At 35.4% G+C, this 17,941-nt stretch overlaps 1 protein-coding gene across 4 annotated transcripts in view; it reads right to left on the reverse strand.

Moving 5' to 3' along the window:
- ABI3BP (ABI family member 3 binding protein) overlaps nucleotides 1-17,941 on the reverse strand; it is a 143,101-nt gene that overhangs the window by 75,038 nt on the left and 50,122 nt on the right. For 3 of the 4 annotated variants that reach the window (XM_027894790.1, XM_027894789.1, XM_027894788.1), the window contains exons 9-16: nucleotides 16,722-16,817; nucleotides 14,218-14,295; nucleotides 10,130-10,210; nucleotides 8,751-8,825; nucleotides 5,608-5,673; nucleotides 2,473-2,547; nucleotides 1,832-1,891; nucleotides 1,385-1,450 (exon numbers count right to left, since the gene is read on the reverse strand). In XM_027894790.1, the coding sequence (XP_027750591.1) occupies nucleotides 1,385-1,450; nucleotides 1,832-1,891; nucleotides 2,473-2,547; nucleotides 5,608-5,673; nucleotides 8,751-8,825; nucleotides 10,130-10,210; nucleotides 14,218-14,295; nucleotides 16,722-16,817 (597 nt within the window). The remainder of the gene's footprint in view (nucleotides 1-1,384; nucleotides 1,451-1,831; nucleotides 1,892-2,472; nucleotides 2,548-5,607; nucleotides 5,674-8,750; nucleotides 8,826-10,129; nucleotides 10,211-14,217; nucleotides 14,296-16,721; nucleotides 16,818-17,941) is intronic. The other variant, XM_027894791.1, reaches the window with a different exon arrangement.

Consider the following 17,941-nt stretch of genomic DNA (forward strand, 5'->3'; position numbering starts at 1 on the left):
TGACAAAAGTTAAATGGAAAAAAATTCCCATAAGGTTAGTAGGAATGCAAAAAAAAAACACTTGAAAAAGTGCAAAAAAAACAGGTAAAGGGAAGAAATGAGGAAGCAAATTTATGAAATGAAGAAACAGAAAAAAATCCAATTAAAAAAATTAGCAAAAATGAAAGAAAATAAAAAGTGATCAAGACATCACTAGGCAGAGAAAGAGAAAGGAATATTCTTAGCCCAGCCAAATTTGTATGCTTTGTTATAATTACAAGTATCTAATTTCTTCACTGTAAAAACAAGAAAGCTAAGAAAATTACTTTAAGTAAAGGAAGGTAAAGAATGTAACTTCCCTGGAAAAGACCATAAAGTGCATGACATAGCTAAGCAGAACTGCTACAGAAAAAAGTACCAAGGTACTTCATATTGTTCGTTCCACTTTTAACTTGGACTCAGCTTCAGATTTCAGGTTTACCAGCCTGCTTGAATAATGCTTTGTTACCTCATGGGGCACAAACTAATGCCAGGACACAGGACTTGTCTTGCACACATGGCAGTATGAAAGAAATTATCACCAAAAGCGTCTCCACCTATTGTTGCCAAGTGCTGTATCAAATGATTGAAGTACATACGGCGTTTCATACATGTCCTTGACAACTCTACACTTCCACTTGACTCTAGTGAGAAATAAGTTTGACTAAAAGCACAATAAGATCCCTTGGGACAATTCCCATCTTGCATCATTAGCAGACCGACAAGAAATATCATTACCATCAAAGGTTCCTGGGGTCTTGAACCTTGAAGAAATGTGCCATGATTCACCAAAAGCTGAAAAGAGGCACTGAGCTTAAAACCCTAACGTGACCTCAAAAGCAGCAGCAGAGCAGAGCATTCCCATGCCCACGTGATGGCAGTGTAAAGCCACGGGCAGAAGACAAACAGCCACCTGGAAACTCAGTGATGAAGCAGCAAACAGCTGCACTCTTGGACTAGGACTCCCTGGAGGGTGGCTGAACTGCTGTGCTGTCCTCTTGTGCCAGCCCCAAGGGGATTTGCCTCTGAAAAATGCTGTCAGATTTGAGCAGAGAAGGCAAGACCCGCTCCCAAAACACAGTGAAGCAGGGGGATGGAGCTGAAGGCAAGGTGCATTCACGTGGTCTCTCTGCAAGACGTCACATGCTTCCTGCAGAAAATACTTGTCAGCAAAGGAAAAAGCGTGGGATCAAACAACAGAATTGCAGAACCAGTGTGGCGAGTGCTTCAGCAAGCCAAGCTGCACCAACAAGTCTTCCTGTTGTCCATGGAGGATGAGAAGGATGGCAGGTGTTGTGGAGTGGGAGGTGTGATGGGGAGCGAGGGAGATGGGAAACAATGGAAGAAGAAAGGGTTTGCTAGTTACCCATCACAGTTTGCTTGGTTGCCAGGGAGGAAGGAGTGGTGGACTTCAGCCTTGGTCTTCGAGTAGCTAAGATCAAACACAAAAACCACCTTCAGTCCTCGGAGAGGCTGCTGTTGCAGGCTCATATCAAGACAGAGCTACAGAAAAGGAGACATGGCCCTGCTTGGGCCAGGTTCCCATGTCACAGCATCACTCTCTGCAGTAGCACGATGTTGTCTTTCAATTGACACAGGTAGCCCAAGGTGTCAGAATAAACCTAGAAGTGGAAGCCCAAAAAAGGCCACAGAAAGCTCACAAATGGAACAATTTCTAATATGGAGCCATGAAGGACCAAGCACAGCATTGACCCCACTTCTCAGGACATCAGCACATCTGAACAGGCTCATCTCTGCAAAGAAAAGCATTGCCAAAGCGATCAAGGAAGGAAGGGAATGGCTGGCTATTTACCCATCCTGGTGGTTGCTGGTGAAGCAGACGAGGTCGGTTCCAGGTCTGGTCTCTTGGGTGCTACGGTCAGACATGGAAATGATCTTGAGAGATCCACTCAGCCTTGCCACAGCAGTACAAGCAGCATCAGTTCATAGGCCTCAGACATCTGTATTTAGGGCCACACATGCTTTTTCCTGGCATTACCTCAGTGATCAAATCAGGAGTCAACTGTCTTACTGTGGTTGCAATATCACAAAACTCCTTGAACCTCAGTAGCTAAATGGCCCTCCACCAGCATAAAATGCCTAAGTGTCTAATTCACCAAACCACTCCTTACATTTCCTTGAAAGACGTAATTGCATGCATTTAATTGCTAATAGTAACTGCATCGGTAACACAGGAACTAAGAATCACACCTTTGTAGTTGGAATTCAAGATCTGATCTCACTTTTCCCAACAGGCAACAAAATCCTTCATTCCAACATTTTTTTTCAAATTTCTCAAACGTTGCAGCAGATACAACTGATCTCTCACTCCTGTTAAATTTCCATACAGAACAAGACAGAATTTCTAAGACCTCAATTTGGCAAAGCATTGCTGCGTCTTTTGAGAGACTGCCTTTATGTCAGGAGAACTACAGCGAAGAGAGATGACATTACCAGATGAGATTGGTGGCATTTCTGGTATGCCAGATGTTGTGAATCTTGAAGGAAGTGTCTTTCTTTCACCTAAATCTGAAAAGATAATCTTGTGTTAAAAGGCTTAAAATCGCCTCAGAGCTACTTGGACAGCACAGGACTCAGCAGACAAATGTTGCTTTGTTAAAATGGAAGCAGGGAAAATTGCGTGCAAATCAGCTCACATTACTCTGTCTCATGGACTGGTAGGCTAGTGTAGAAGTTGATGTGGAAACCAGGTCACCTAATTATTCATACTAATGAGAATTCTTATTACTGCTTAATAATCTTAGCACATTATGAATGGTAGGTAGTAAGAAAACACCTTTTAATCCAGAAAAAGTCAGTGGGTCCGCCAATATAAACCTGAACTGTATTGGTGTGCCAAGAACCAGTAGATTATTCAGCAGAGAATTTAGCAGACTATGGCTGCATTGGTCAAAGAAGACTTGGGCAACAAACTGCTTTCCTTCCCCCTTCACCTCTTTCTACTCCTTCCCCATTGCCCTCCCCTCCTAGCTTGCTCATGCTCAAACAGTGCTTAAAAAACGTAAGCATCCTTACATACCAAAGACTATAGGAAAAACAGCTATCTCCAGAGCTATAACTCAAAGTATAGCTCTGTTAGAAAATTCTGGCCTGAGTTGTCTCGACTTTCTTATTTAAGACAATACATAGGAAAACTCACAGTAAAATGTTTATGAACATTGAAAAACAGACAGAAAGAGAAAAAGAAAGAGAGAAAGAAAAGAAAAGAAAAGAAAAGAAAAGAAAAGAAAAGAAAAGAAAAGAAAAGAAAAGAAAAGAAAAGAAAAGAAAAGAAAAGAAAAGAAAAGAAAAGAAAAGAAAAGAAAAGAAAAGAAAAGAAAAGAAAAGAAAGAAAGAAAGAAAGAAAGAAAGAAAGAAAGAAAGAAAGAAAGAAAGAAAGAAAGAAAAGAAAGAGAGAGAAAGAAAGATAAATCTTTTCCCTAAAAATTATCATATTTCATTTGACTGTAACAGTCTTAAGTCTTGCAAAATTTAAATCTTTTCTTAACACATCAATTTGACCAATACTTCATTATTCTTTAAGCTAGTTACAGTCTTTCTATACCTGTGTTTGTCTGGTCTCAGGAATGAGGATGCTGATATGGAATTTGAAAAAGTAAAACATAGGGCAAAACCCAAGGCAAGCAGTATGCAATAGCTGTCTGAAATCATCAACATGAAAACAGTAATAAACTTTTCAGCACCAACCAATCAAATGGGTATGTTTCTGAAATAATATTAATATAATATACCAGTGTCTGGTATTTCTGACGATGTAAAAGTTTGGGAAGTAAAAATGACATGAAGAAAGTCATGTGAACCTCAAAAATAAAAGCAAAAATCCTCCTGTATTGTTTTGAAGTGACAAGAGACATCCTGAAACAGGATGGTATTCTTTTATAAGTTGACAAAACCTCTGGGTAATATTTAAAGTATTATGTTCCACAGAAAGGTAGGGTCTGAAATGTACAATAACCAATTGTGACTTGAAAATTATTTCCAAGAATATGCATTAATGAACAGATACATAATGCAATTAATGACCAAATTGTTCTCTGAATCACACAAAAAGAAGTTGAACTGTAGAGCTAAAAAGGAGAAATACAAGACAACTCAAAATAGGAGTATTCTGAGTATTTGTTTATAAACAAAATATAGCAAACTGGGACTGCACGAAATTTTTGTTTAGAGCTCCCAGGATCAGGAAAGAAGATACAGTGGTGCTGAAAGTTGGGAAGAAAAGAGGATGACAAAACAAGAACTGGACCAAATGAAACATGTAAACTGTCTTTTGTCAGACGTGTAACAGTGGAGAGTTGCAATCAGTTTGCCCCTCAGTAATGGATTTCCTCCAATGTTAATTTATTCCAAAAACATATGCATCAGGCATTACATTACTGGCCTGCTAATGAAATGAAATCTTTCCAATTAGCTCTCATCTTATTTTTTTCCTTCTTTTGGATAAGTGTCAGTTGCCCCAACTAAATAACATCTATAACCTAAGAAAAACAAATAATAGAAATTTTTTAAGTACCAAGACAGTGTCTGAATCTTCAATGATATGTTTTAATAGTGCTATTTTTGAAATCTGGCATTTAGAATTACATCTATGTTTACACAGAAAGGCTAAAAAAGAGCTGTAGTTTCAAAATATGTTGGAATTTCTGCAGTTTCCATTCATGTCTTGCAACTCTGAATACTTCAACAAATCAGGATATTCCACTTATGAATCTCAGGTGCAGACAGGCCTATTTAAACTTGGTATTTACTGTAAGTCCAATTTCATTTTAAAACTGAGAATTACATGCTGTTGCCAAATATGGAAAAAACCTGAACTACTAGTTTAGTATTTCAAATAAAATTTCATTTAAAAATCTGCTTTTTTGATGCAGTACTTTTATACCTACAGTTATTCTTCATTTATGTCAAACTGAACAAACTATTGAATGAGAGGCACTATGTCTCCTCTAAAAATTCCCAACTATGAGGAGGATTAACCTTATGAGAAACCATTACTGGATCTGGTTGACTGCACTTCTATGGTACCAGGTGGTTTGGATCCTGAAGAAACAGGCTGGTTTTCCTCAAAAGCTGAAAAAAGAATCTGAGCTTAAAATGCTGAGACTTGATGGACTAGTTCTGAATAGCTTAGTGAAGGCTGTGCAATTCCAGATGAAGCTAAAGCAAAGCTAAGCAAGGTCGCTGATGGCCTAAAATGAGACGTGAGACAATTGCCATGACAACAGGAGATGACGGCTGGCAATACAGTTTTCTGGCCTTGAAATGCAAGTTCCACATGCCTGAGAGAACTCTTACCAGCAAGGAATTCTATCATATTAAAGAGCTGCAGCTCTACAGAAAGAAATAAGGTATTGACAAGATATGACAACACTTTCTTTAAGCAGTTTTTTAGCCAATAACAAATAAGTTTTTCAGCTGGTTACACAGACACAGGAATGGTGAATAAGCAGCTCTCTGTGAGTGTTGGTAGACAAGATTCTAAAGCAGATCTTAAGATTACCATTTGCAGATCTATGTGATGCTAAGATAATAGGGGTAAAAAAATCATAAAACTAATCTGCTCATTACCCATTTCCATCTCTCTGGCTTCTGCAGAAGGTAGAGTTATGGGTTTCAAGGCTGGACTGTGAGTAGCTAAGAGCAAACATGAAAAAAAATTTTATTGTTCCAAGACAGACACTCCCCTTGCAAATGATACAAAATCTAATTTCACCCACCGTAACTAGCAAGGTTTTGTTTGGTTTGAAGGTCTCTTTATTCTATTTTTACCCTATTCATATTTTGGCATATATTATCTAATCAAGCTGAATCCCTATGACTTAAGTGGTTCTTATTCACAGCAAGGCAGCTACAAACCAAACACAATACCTTTAATATTCACAACACTTGCAGGTCTGTACACACTGGTCACTATTACATTATGTACAACTTGTTTTAGAGGAGTTGTAATGAGAAAAGATAAGGAAAGAGTAGCACAATGAAGTTAGTGAAATAATCGTGAAACGTTAGTAAACAGCACCTTTTATCTGTTATTTGTAATGAAGACTATTACAAAGAACTTCTGTTTATTTAATTTTGAAGTATGGATAACCTGAAGTGTGCTTTAATGAAAACAGGGAATCAGGATGGAGTTGGGCATTCTTATCTAAAAGTCATTGCAAAGAAGTTTCCACCATGGGCAGGTTTTGCTCTACTGTCCTGCTTCTAAGAAACAGATCCTATTCAGTGTGTACTGGCCAATAAGTACTACTCTTTCCAATAAACTCATCTGCACCAATCACTTACGCCCATTTAGGTTATAATGTATTTGAAAGAGAAAATTTCCAGCTTTATTTTTAATTGGTGTTTATCAAGTTGAGTTTTTTTGAAAAGAAGTCATACAAGAATTTAAAATTTAAACTTCTCTGAATTCTTGAGATTGAAAAAACATTGAAATAAGTAGGTGTGTGGTTCATTTCCAATGTAGGCCATAGGAATATATGCCAAGAAGTGAAGAGACTTTTATTTCATATGTTGGATCTGCTTTCCCATTTATATTAGCAATTGTAATTCCAGGTTACTATCCTGATATAGCTGGACTCAGCAGCTGGAGCAGATGATCATTGTAGTTTTGCAACTGGAACCACTCTGTTCTACATTTCTGGTTAAGAAAATAATACCAAAAGCCATATGATTCGCAGCTTTTGGCCAAAAGTTTCCACTGATCCATGTACATCCAGTAAGAACTATGAGAAATTTCTCAAAGGTATCGGAGTATTGAAGGCATGTTAACAAAGCTATCTTTTCAGAAACATTTGAATTAAAAACAAAAAGTTTATAAAACAAAGGAGATATCTCCCTCTAGCACAATCAAGATAGAAAAAATAAAGAAAAAAGGTCTCCAGAGGAACTAGGGCAGAATACAGGTCACAGGCACTTGAACTTCATAAATGAAATTTTGCTTTCTTTGCTGATTTTATAACAGTAGGTGATCAGGCATGCAGAGGCACAGTGCAGAGAAACCTACTGTATAACCACCCCCTCACTCTCACAGAATATCTTTGAATTCAGCACTGACTTCAGAGATACTTCAGCTGACCCAGTGACTGGGACCAGCCTCACATAATGAACTCTCACTTTTGTTATGAGAAACTAATGGAAGACATCAGAACAAAACCAGAATAAATACTTAAATGAAACACGTGTTTTGCCTCAACTGTTGTTAGTATTCTACCTTCACCACTAAGACAAACACAGGTACTTCACATCCCTTTTCAGGATTACCTTTTCAGGTTTTCAGCTACGTTTATAGCAAATAGGTTATTAAATCATCATGTTTCTCTCTTTACAGTGCTGCCTTTAACTAGATTTAACCAAATATATTTCACCACAGTAAAAAATATCTCTCCCCATCCCCTCAAACATATCTGGAAAAGAGCTGTTAAAAAAAAAAAATCTATCAAACAAAGAACAAATTGTGAGGATTATATTCATGTTCTTGAGAATCTGTTTCAAATGTGCATTTCAAGAACTAAGAGATGTTTCTGGAAGTTACTTTTAAATTTGGCAGACCACATTATTCAAAAGTACGTTATCTAAATAAGTCAGCACTATTCTACAGTAACTTCTTGACTAATGCTTAGTGAAATACAAAATAATCTGATTAATTTGATTAAAGGACACTACAGGTAACTGGTGTACTAGCTGTTAATACAGAAAGCAGTAACAAGCAATTGTTTGGGTAGATTTGGCTACACAAGCCTGTTATGAAAACAGAGGTCTTGAGAAAGGAAGACACAGGTGATGATGTAGAAGAGTAGAGGCATGAGATGGTAAGACACTGGCACTAGAGACCTCATGCCATAAACAGATCAGCAATGGTCAGTTGTAAAAACTGCACACTTGGAGCTGGACAAAATTAACTTTAGGGGTAACAACAAGAACACAGAAATAGTATCTAACATACACAAATGGTCCCTATATGGTGAATTCAGATCTAAGATGTCTCTCAGCAGAAGAAAGAAAGAAAGACCATTAAAATTTCCATTACACTAAAAATAAATTATTAGCATTATACACAAATACATGATATTCATATATTTAAATATATGTCTATACAAACATACCTGTAAATGTGTGAATATATATAATATTATAATATTAAAAAAAAGAAAGGAATGGGGTGTTTCCTCTTTGCCTGTAAGATTTGGACTGCAGCGTTTTGACCCTAACACAAGTAAAACTATGTTGGAAATGTGACCAGTACCATACTTTCTTAAATATCAGGCCTTCCAAAGCATCCTGAAGTTCATTACCAAACAACTAATGAATCTAATTTATGAATACTTAAACCGAACAACAACATCTACAAATTATGGCAGTGTTTTAATCAGACATACAAGTATTTGCAAAATACATGAAAACCCACAGGACTGATGTTGGCTGGAACAGTTCTCCAACTGTTAAATACAGTCACTCTAAGAAGTTTATTGGGTTCTTCCAAGAAAACAACAAAACTAAGTGTAAGTTACACAGTTTTATGTAAGTTTTATCCTATAGATAAAAGTTAGCCCATATATCCTCACAAGCTTCTGCTTGTTTGTCTTAAATAAAGCATTAATCTGCCACAGCAATAAAGCAAAACCAGGTTTAAAATGAAAGAAGGAAATTGTAAGTTTTGTGAAGATAATTTTTCACTAATGTTTAGTCATATCTACAAAGAAAGTAATTACCATGTTCTGTCAATGGAGTTTTTGGAACATCAGAGATTCTGGATCCAGAAGGAAGTAGTTGTATTTCATTAGAAGCTATGATGAAAGAAATAACCAACATTTTATTTGATAAAGAATACTACAAGACACAGCATGGATCTATACTTGGCTTATAAACCACCCACTCCTGAAAACAACGATATTCAATAAAAAAGAAGTAGTTCCAACCTAGGAAAAAAACCACATGAATCTGTCACTTAAAAAGGTATGTGGAATATAAAAGATACCACTTTTTCCCTAACTGTAATACAAAGATCCATCAATCACAGGCATTTGATAATGAATCTGTATCAGTGATTATGGCCACCTATTTTGAAATTAATTAGTGATCCATCTTGATTAAGTTCCATATTTTGATCATTAAAAGCATGGAAAAACCAAGGAAAGTTGAGTATGGTTAAGAAAAGCTGCTTAAAAGTTAAAATGAAAATTAGATTGACAGTTTAGCTTCAGTAAATTCTGGAAACCTCCTTGCAACTGTAAATGGAAAAAGACAAAATTGAGAGTAGGACACTAACACGAATCAATAGGATTACATAAAAATATATTTATTGGAAAGCATTAGCAGTCCTCTTCATGGGAAGATCTGTATTTCAGTCCTGCAAATGTTTCTGATCCTTCTCTTTATAATACATCTTCCTGAATGTAGGCCACCTGTGCTTTAGAAAAACCTAACCTAAGTTAAAAAAATAAATAAATAAATGCCCTTTCAAGTTTAGATTTGTCTTCATAATTTTTCATGGATTGGATTTTAAAGTACAAACAATAATATCAACATTAAGGAATTTAGAATTCTGAATGCCAGAAATAAATAGATACTGCTCTAAATCACAAAACTAACAGTATAACAATGAGACAAAAAAATGAAAAAAATCAGTAGAACTTTTCCTTCCTTGAAGGCAAATACAATTATATCACATCACATGTAATATAAAATAGTCCTTATACATGTTGATGTTACCTAAATAAACCTGTTACCAGAAGAAAATCAGGGAGGTAGTTATTTCAGTTGTATCACTGAGGATAAATTTTACAGATGGAAGTTTTATGTTATGTCAACCATGCATATCACATAGACAGAAAGCATTAATTTGAAAAATAGAATCGAATCACCCAGTAAAATCTGTGAAAGACAGAGTTCAGCCAGAGCTAGATGTATCCTGCTTTATATTTCATTCCAGTGTGAATCACTGGAAACACAAAATGAAACAGAATTTTTTAATTAGTACTTCCTTTGGAGCCAATACGAAGGGGATGCAGCAAGTAGTACAAAAATTCTGCTGGAGGTGAAAAAAAGCATCTAGCGAACAAAGAAGGTAAAAAGCAGCAAAATTAGTTACCCGGTATGTTTTGAGTTTGCACCAATTTGGGTTTAGGCGTTGATTTATATTCCTCAGGTCCATGTGTTTTCTCAGCCTGAGCTAGAAGAAAGAAGCTTCATTTAATTTAGAATCCCTCTACACTTTTCTTTATCTACTGCCCAAAACCCGCTGCTTTCCTTACACCATTTTACGTCACCTGATTAAAGTAATTTCTACAGTTGCTCTATTCCATCATTATTAATATTTACTTTTGTTTTCAGTTGTGTCTGTATGATATTTTGAATTTATTTTGCTATAGTTTTATATAAACAGAGGAAAATGTGAATCACAAAGAACGAAGTTAAGATCAGAAGCTCACACTGTACTTCTGTTATAGCCTCCCAAAATCATTATGATATACATTATAAATGAGATCCATTGCATCACAAAGTGTATTTACAAAAATTTCCCATTATTCTGATTTTTTTTAATCCTCCTAATATAACAATTATTAGGAAAAGAAGAAATATTCCCCTATAATACCCCATCTCTCTCATTTTTCTAGTAGTAATATAGTGAGTTTTGATTTCCATTCATTCTTCTAATTCTATATCTTCAGAGTAAAGCATGGCAGTTTATTAAACAGCCATTAAATGGACCTAAACTGAACCACTGGTCATGTTTTAATATATCAGTGCATAACTGTACTCTGCCAGCATTTTACATAATTAATTCCAACGGTAAGTAAGTCAAGATCACTTCTTTCTTTTCATCTTGCTGGGTATCCCATCGGTATTTAGTCAGTGATACGGTACACTTGCCACCAGCATCAATAAAGCATTGGTTTTAGTATTCATTCAGTTTAATAAAAGATCACTTTCGTTTGAGACACAGTAGAAGATGGTTGCTTTTGTTTTTCCAGCATGTTCTCCACGCTTTTTCCATAATCTACTAAGCATGCTTCCAGAAAGGTTTATAAGTTTCTTATTTCATTTCCTTAAACAAACATGCTGTTTTCCACGTTCTAAATACAGTTACAACAATTGTACTATTTTCCAGTTTGGAGTACAGTAGTTTTCAGTACCACAAAATCAGAAATCTTTACAGATACTGCCTTATTAGGACCCCATCCTGCTTCTAAGTCAGTCATTACTGTCATCAGTGAAAGGAGGATTTCATTCTACAGAGAACTTAAAGTAATTTATCTCTATGAAACCTGTGGGAGAAAATTCACCCATAAGAGACACTGAAGCAACAACCAACAAACCCATACCTCAGTAGTACTTCAGAAGTTAACATTTCTCTTTGGTGAGGTGTAATAATGAAAAAAGCCCAAACAGTTCCACACCAAAAGAAAATACAGAACTTATGATGCTTTGGCTTTATTTTTGGAGGTCAGATGGTTTACACTCATATGAACCATGTCTTGTCATCTAAATTATCTGAACAAGCTAAACAAGGTAAAGCACGCCTAGAACTGGGACAAAAGAAACAAAGCTCTCCTCAGTTTTGCACAGAACACTGTAGGCATGACATGAAACAAGAGCAGGCGTTTTTTGTGGAAAAAGATACAGGAAGTAGAGAGTTTACGCTCTGAAAGCTAAGTTAGAGAAAAGAAAAATGCCTCTGACTTTTCCAGGGTACCAGGAAAACGAGGCTTAATGTACTGGCTCAAGGGTATCTACAAAGTAAAGTGTTAACACAACCAAGCAAGGTAAGTTATCTTACCATGACAACATAGAATACAGCAAGAATGCACTACAACAACATTTCTTAAACTATATTTACTCTAACTTCACTCTTTTTTTTTTTTTTTAAACTAGTTCTTCCATATCCCTGATAAATGTGCTTGTAATTCTAAGTGCTCCAGTTTCCCCATGAACTTAATAAAAAGACTCACATTGCATTAAATGGGAAGAAAAAATGTAGCAGTTGCTTGAGACACATTAGACAACATTTCAAAGTTGAAGAAAAAAAATAGCACTATGAATTTGTGCTGCTGTGTTAAGAATAAATTAATCCTGAGTGGAAAATATCATAGCAAGCCTGGCAAAAACAAGGAATGAAAGAGCTTACTAACAGTCTTTCCATGGAAGTGCATGCCAAGGGAGGGGAGGCTTGAAATTAAGAAAATGACGGAATGCCTACTTGACAAATACATTAAAAAAAATTACTAAACTGTGTCACATCACAAAACACACCCTTTATAAAGACACAGTGCAATGCAAGAACAGCCTTCAGACAGCCTGATTGCTGAGATACTTCAAGCTCCATTTTTCCCTTCTAGCATGGCTGATGACACAACAGCTGCTACAGCACTGAGCCCCTTTCAAATCAGTGTTCTGTTGCCACTCCTGGCATCAGTCCTTAAACCTTCCATAGCAAACAATTACTATAGCTTACTCAAAGAATCCAGTATGATTTTCAAATAATGATATCTGAATGAAATATAATTAGGTAGATCCTATTGCTAAACTCAATTAATTATGCTTATATACACTGTCTCACACTGTCTCTCAAATGCAACTCTTGCAACAATCTGGGGCTCAGATCTCTTGCTTAAGTTACTCATGAAAGTCTGGCTCAAATGCTTAAGTATTCAAGTTATTTTTGCATATGCCATAGCAAGATAGAATTATACTCAAAGAACATTTTTCTTTTAAAGGATTAATTTTCGTTTCCCTGTTTCCTGACGTTTTTTTTTCTCTTTAACTGAAATACTGTAACCATAATGAATACATTCTTTAATGTTACTAGTGTGACACACTCTTATTTTAACATGAGGTACTGGTACTGAGAACAACAAATAGTAGCTGAAAGGAATGGTCATGGGAAAAAAAGACATGGAAGCAAAACCACAAAGGAAGCATGAAATGGAAGATGAAGATTATTCTAAAAATTTTAGTAAATAACTATTGGTGTGACAGCAATAAGAATGTGTTTAATTGTAACAGTTACTAAATTGTTACAAAAAAAGACAGTACTTGCCAATTGTTATCATGTATAATATAACACATCATCCAACTTCATAAACATACAATTCTAAATCTTGAGATGACAATGTTTATGGTTAGAATTACTATATGCCAGTAGATAATACAGAAAAGGAAAGGAAATAGAATAAACTAATTCTCTCCTTCGCAGGTGTCAGATTTCACACTGTTTAGCTGATTACCCACTGCATTCTATGATAAGGAATTATATATTTTGATTAGATGAATGCAAGCTTGAGGGCTAAGATTCTGATGGAGAGCCAATTATATAAATTTATGCATTCAGTTCTCATTTTCACAAAATGGCAAAGTCCTAGAAAATATACTTGTGGATTGCCTGTTCTACAGTTACTTACACAAGGTAAATAATTTACTAAAATAAGGGCAAAATTTAATTCCATAAGAGACCTCAAAATGTAAACCAAACCAACCAACCTAGCAAACAAAGATTCCATGTGGTTTTAAATGAGTGTTATTTTTTCAGCCATGAGTAGACAACAAATTTCAGTCTTACAAATATACAAATTATATATATTTCACAGATAATCTTGACCATGAGTCTAGGATCAATTGTTATATTCTTTTCCCACATGTGTGAACAGGCCCCATTTACACCAATAGGACCAGTAAGTAGAGAGAGTGTGTGTGGTTAAGATTATTTTGTTCAAAACTGAACTTAAATGGAACATCATGCTGTCATCCTCTGCACCTTTGAAAAAAAGCTTGTTACTGTGACTGTTACATCTTAACCTCCTACATTTGTTTTGCAAAATCACGTTCTTATCCCTGGTTTTCTTCTTCACATATTTCATTAGAGTCAGAATGTCAAGGTGCATCACAATAAAACTCTTTTTGTCATTTTTCACAATTTCAAGGTGAAGCATCCCACAATTTTAATTCTAAGGCGTTTTGTAAACCTGATGATTGTATCATCTGAAACTTTCCTCCAAATTTAGATTCAGATTTTTGTCCAATTCAATAACTCATTGTTACCAGTTCAGCTACACTATCCTCCTATTTTCCAACTACTGATTTTAACTGTAGATTAAGAAACACAAAGATGGATTTAATTTTAGTTTATGTATTTGCCAAAGATATAATACACAGAGTTTCTAAAAGTAGAGTTTTCATTACCTGGAAGGGACTGTGGGGAGATCTCTTGAAGTTCTGGTGTTTTGGATTCCGCAGGCCATACTCCAGTTTCATTCTTAGCTAAAAGGACAAAACCATTGGAGAGTAATTGCAAACACGTATCTGCTCTCTTCTACCACAGATTTATTTCTGTCCCACTTCAGTCTGACAAGGTAAGCCAACATAAGTGTGAAAAGCTGAATACCTTTAGGAACCAATGAATTTCCACTGCACAACCTATACAAGCATCTATCTAGTTATGCTAAGCACATGCATTTCTGGTTTTGCTTTGTTCATTAAAAAATACTCTAAAAATAAAATGCCTTATGAATCGTTACTTTCATAGTGTAAAATGGTTTCCAGTGTTTTTCATTTGTCCAGCATTTGAGCATTAACAGCAAAAACGTTTTTCAAAATTAAAAGATGCAATGTAATTTTAAGTGCTATACAAGAATAGTCTAATACATTTTTGAATGCAATGGAATTGTCATACTAGTCATGTCCTTATTGTCCTCAATATTACCCCTAACAATTACAGTGGTATGACAATTGACTTCTTTTCCAACAGATATAAAGAAATTTTAGTAGTGGATACAGGGCAAAACAATTAATCAAATTAATTAATTTTTATTTTAATAACAAATTTGAGTTTTTCCTGGACTACTAATATTACAACAAACAAACAAATAAACAACCCCAAAATTCCAAACTATAAGGCTTTTGACTATCTTAAGAGAAAGAAAAAACATTTGAGAATTCATTTTTTTTTTTAAATTTTTTGATGCGTTATTTTGATTTTTCTAATTAATACAGAATTAAAATAGTTTCAGTAAGTCAGCAAATCAGAATTAGCCATGACTTCACACATAGCATAAGCTTTACAGCATTTTATTCCTGACATACACCATTCTCAGGCACCACTGAAAGATACCCACATAAATTAAGACAACATGACTTTTTGTTAGTTACTTTATATCTTTATATTATTTATCAGAGTATTTTTGCTTGGCTTTTTACAACGAATATTCCCTGGTTTGCAGTCCTTTGAAATTCAGGAGTCCCTTGTGTGAACACCCAGGTACTTCATGTTCTTTGGTAAGCAGAACATAACAAAGCATCACTTGTCCGCCCTGGTTATTTTCGCAAAGGTGTTTGTGTAACCTGCTATAAAGAGTGGCTCCAAACTGGCATCAAACCAGCTAGAAATTTCAGACATAGGGCATTCAAATTTAGAAGTCCAAGTTCTACACTCAGCCAGAAGAGCAAGTCAGACATCTCTAGGACAACTGAAGCTACCTCTGTCTTTTTCCTCATCTTTTGCTCACAGTCACATTCTGCAATTTTTGACCTATCTGTAAAAAAAAGCATAAGTTTCCTGCAGAAATACAATTTTATTGGTAGAAAATGAAAATAAATGTGAAAGTTTGAGATACTGCAGTCCAAAACTGATACTAGAGGTATTAAAACATGGTTTTCTAAATGTGTTATGAAAAATGGATGAAATATGAAAATATATTCTACTGAGTTTGTTACCTGTACATTATCTACATGTCAACATCAAGGTAGTAATGATAAAGAGTTTGTTTTCCATGGTTGATATTAAAAGAAAATATTAGTCATCAAGTTAATGTATGATTAATGTTATTATCATGACTAAAAACTCTTAATGCTCTGTAATATAAATACTGTAATTATGTTCTCACACTCAGCTTGAATTTTCAGTAACCACAGATGATGCTAAAAATATTTGTGTGTCAAATGCTGGTAATGCTAATTTTTAAGCAATTCAACCTCAATACGAGCATATTCTTACTCAAACACATTAAAATATTATTCTACTGTGTAGCTCAACCCTTACATGTACTCAATATCTTAACAGAAACAAGCTTTGCTGTTTCCCCCCTACAAAGAAAGCCATGCTGAGAATGTGCCATGGCCTGCAATGGAGTGACAAAGTAAATTAAACAAAGCAGAAATAAGAGAGAAAAAAAATCTGATCTGGTTGTTTGAAGTTCAAATTAAGTATTAAGACTAGTCAAGCCAAGAGCCATCAGCTCCAGAACTCTACTCAAGGGATCTGTGGAAGATGTACTTGGGTATTACTAAGGTTTTTAAAAATAGCTTTATTTTCCACAATTATGCTATTCGTGGATGATAATGTTCAATGAAAACCCCAATTAATGTTCTTCCTCCGGATTTCCAGTGTGTCCGCAAGACACCCATGAAACCTGTACTGAAGAGTTCTAATTCCTGGCTGTCATTTTTAATGGATTTCATTACAATTAATAATTAAGATTTTTTTCTTGAAATACCTTAAAAAAACCCGTCCACATGTTTTAAATTAAGTGAATTTCTATGACTTTAAGTCCAAGTTAATTATTAAACATAAAATAGAAAAAAGAAAGTAAAATAGGAATAAAGGACTTTTCTGCTTGCATACGTGGTCTCACATCACTACAATGTTCACATAAATAAATAAAAAAAAAGTTTAGTTCATTTCTGCTTACCCAGATTTTTCCTGGATGCTGGAGATAAGCCATCTATTGTAAGGAGAGGAGTAAGCTTCTGCTGACTTTCATTGAGGCCTGGAACAATAAGGTGCACTACAGAGAAAGACACGTGCCATTAATTCAAAAAGAGATAAAAATACACAGTCTGCACTCTAAGATATGTGAGTAGCTACTACTGAACCACTGGGAATTTAATCTGAGTATCTGGGAAATGAGTTGGTTCTATTCAGTAATTATCACTCCCATTTGGTGCTATTTTCCCTTTAGACCGCTCACTGGATTATCACTATTTCATGATTAATCAGAGTTAAAAACAACTCAGTACTGGAACATACAACCCTGAAGTACACAGCATCACAAATGCTGGGACATTCTGTCTTGTGTGCCAAGAAGACTCAACACCAAACTGGATTAGTAAGTATGTGTTTTATTCTTATCAATACATTGAAACACAAAGCAAACTTAAGGCAAAGTTATGCAGTTATAGAAAATATTCCCATATATAAAGGGTTAAACATCCTCCTGAATCCTGGAATAAATTGGTCCCAAGCTGCAGGATGCAGTGAGCCTTTCGTGTCTACTTCAGGTAGAGCAGTAGTTCACTACACTGGGCAATATATGATAGACTTTTCCCTGCTTTTATGTTCTAAACTGATATTGTGTATTCTCATAGGTCAAAAATAACATAAAACATGAAACTGAGTGGCTTGGAGGGTTATGCCCCAAGATCTGACATCAAGTTCTAATTGCAAGCTCACTATAGTCTAATGCATCAGTACAGGTTTTCCTCTGTAGATGGTATGTTATCATGCCTAGTAAGCTAAAAGCCTAGACAGAATAATCCCTCATCTCAATAAGATCTTTGCCACAGAATTTCACTTGAAGTATGAAAGAACTTGGCTTAAACAATGACACTGTTTTAAACACAATGACAATTCAATTATTCTCTTTCACTTAAGCTATAACACTCTTGAACCACCTGTACCACCATTAAATGTAACAAAAGATCATAGAATCATAGAATCATAGAATAGATTGGGTTGGAAAAGACCTCCAAGATCATCAAGTCCAACCCCTGATCCAACTCCAATTACTATATCATGGCACTAAGGGCCACATCCAATCTCTGCTTAAAAACCTCCAGGGATGGTGAATCCACCACCTCTCTGGGTAGGCTGTTCCAATGCTTGATTACCCTCTCTGTAAAGAATTTCTTC

The sequence above is a fragment of the Empidonax traillii genome, unplaced genomic scaffold (assembly GCF_003031625.1).
Source record: "Empidonax traillii isolate 1590-97213 ecotype Southwest subspecies unplaced genomic scaffold, ASM303162v1 scaffold442:size488032, whole genome shotgun sequence".
Classification (NCBI taxonomy): domain Eukaryota; kingdom Metazoa; phylum Chordata; class Aves; order Passeriformes; family Tyrannidae; genus Empidonax; species Empidonax traillii.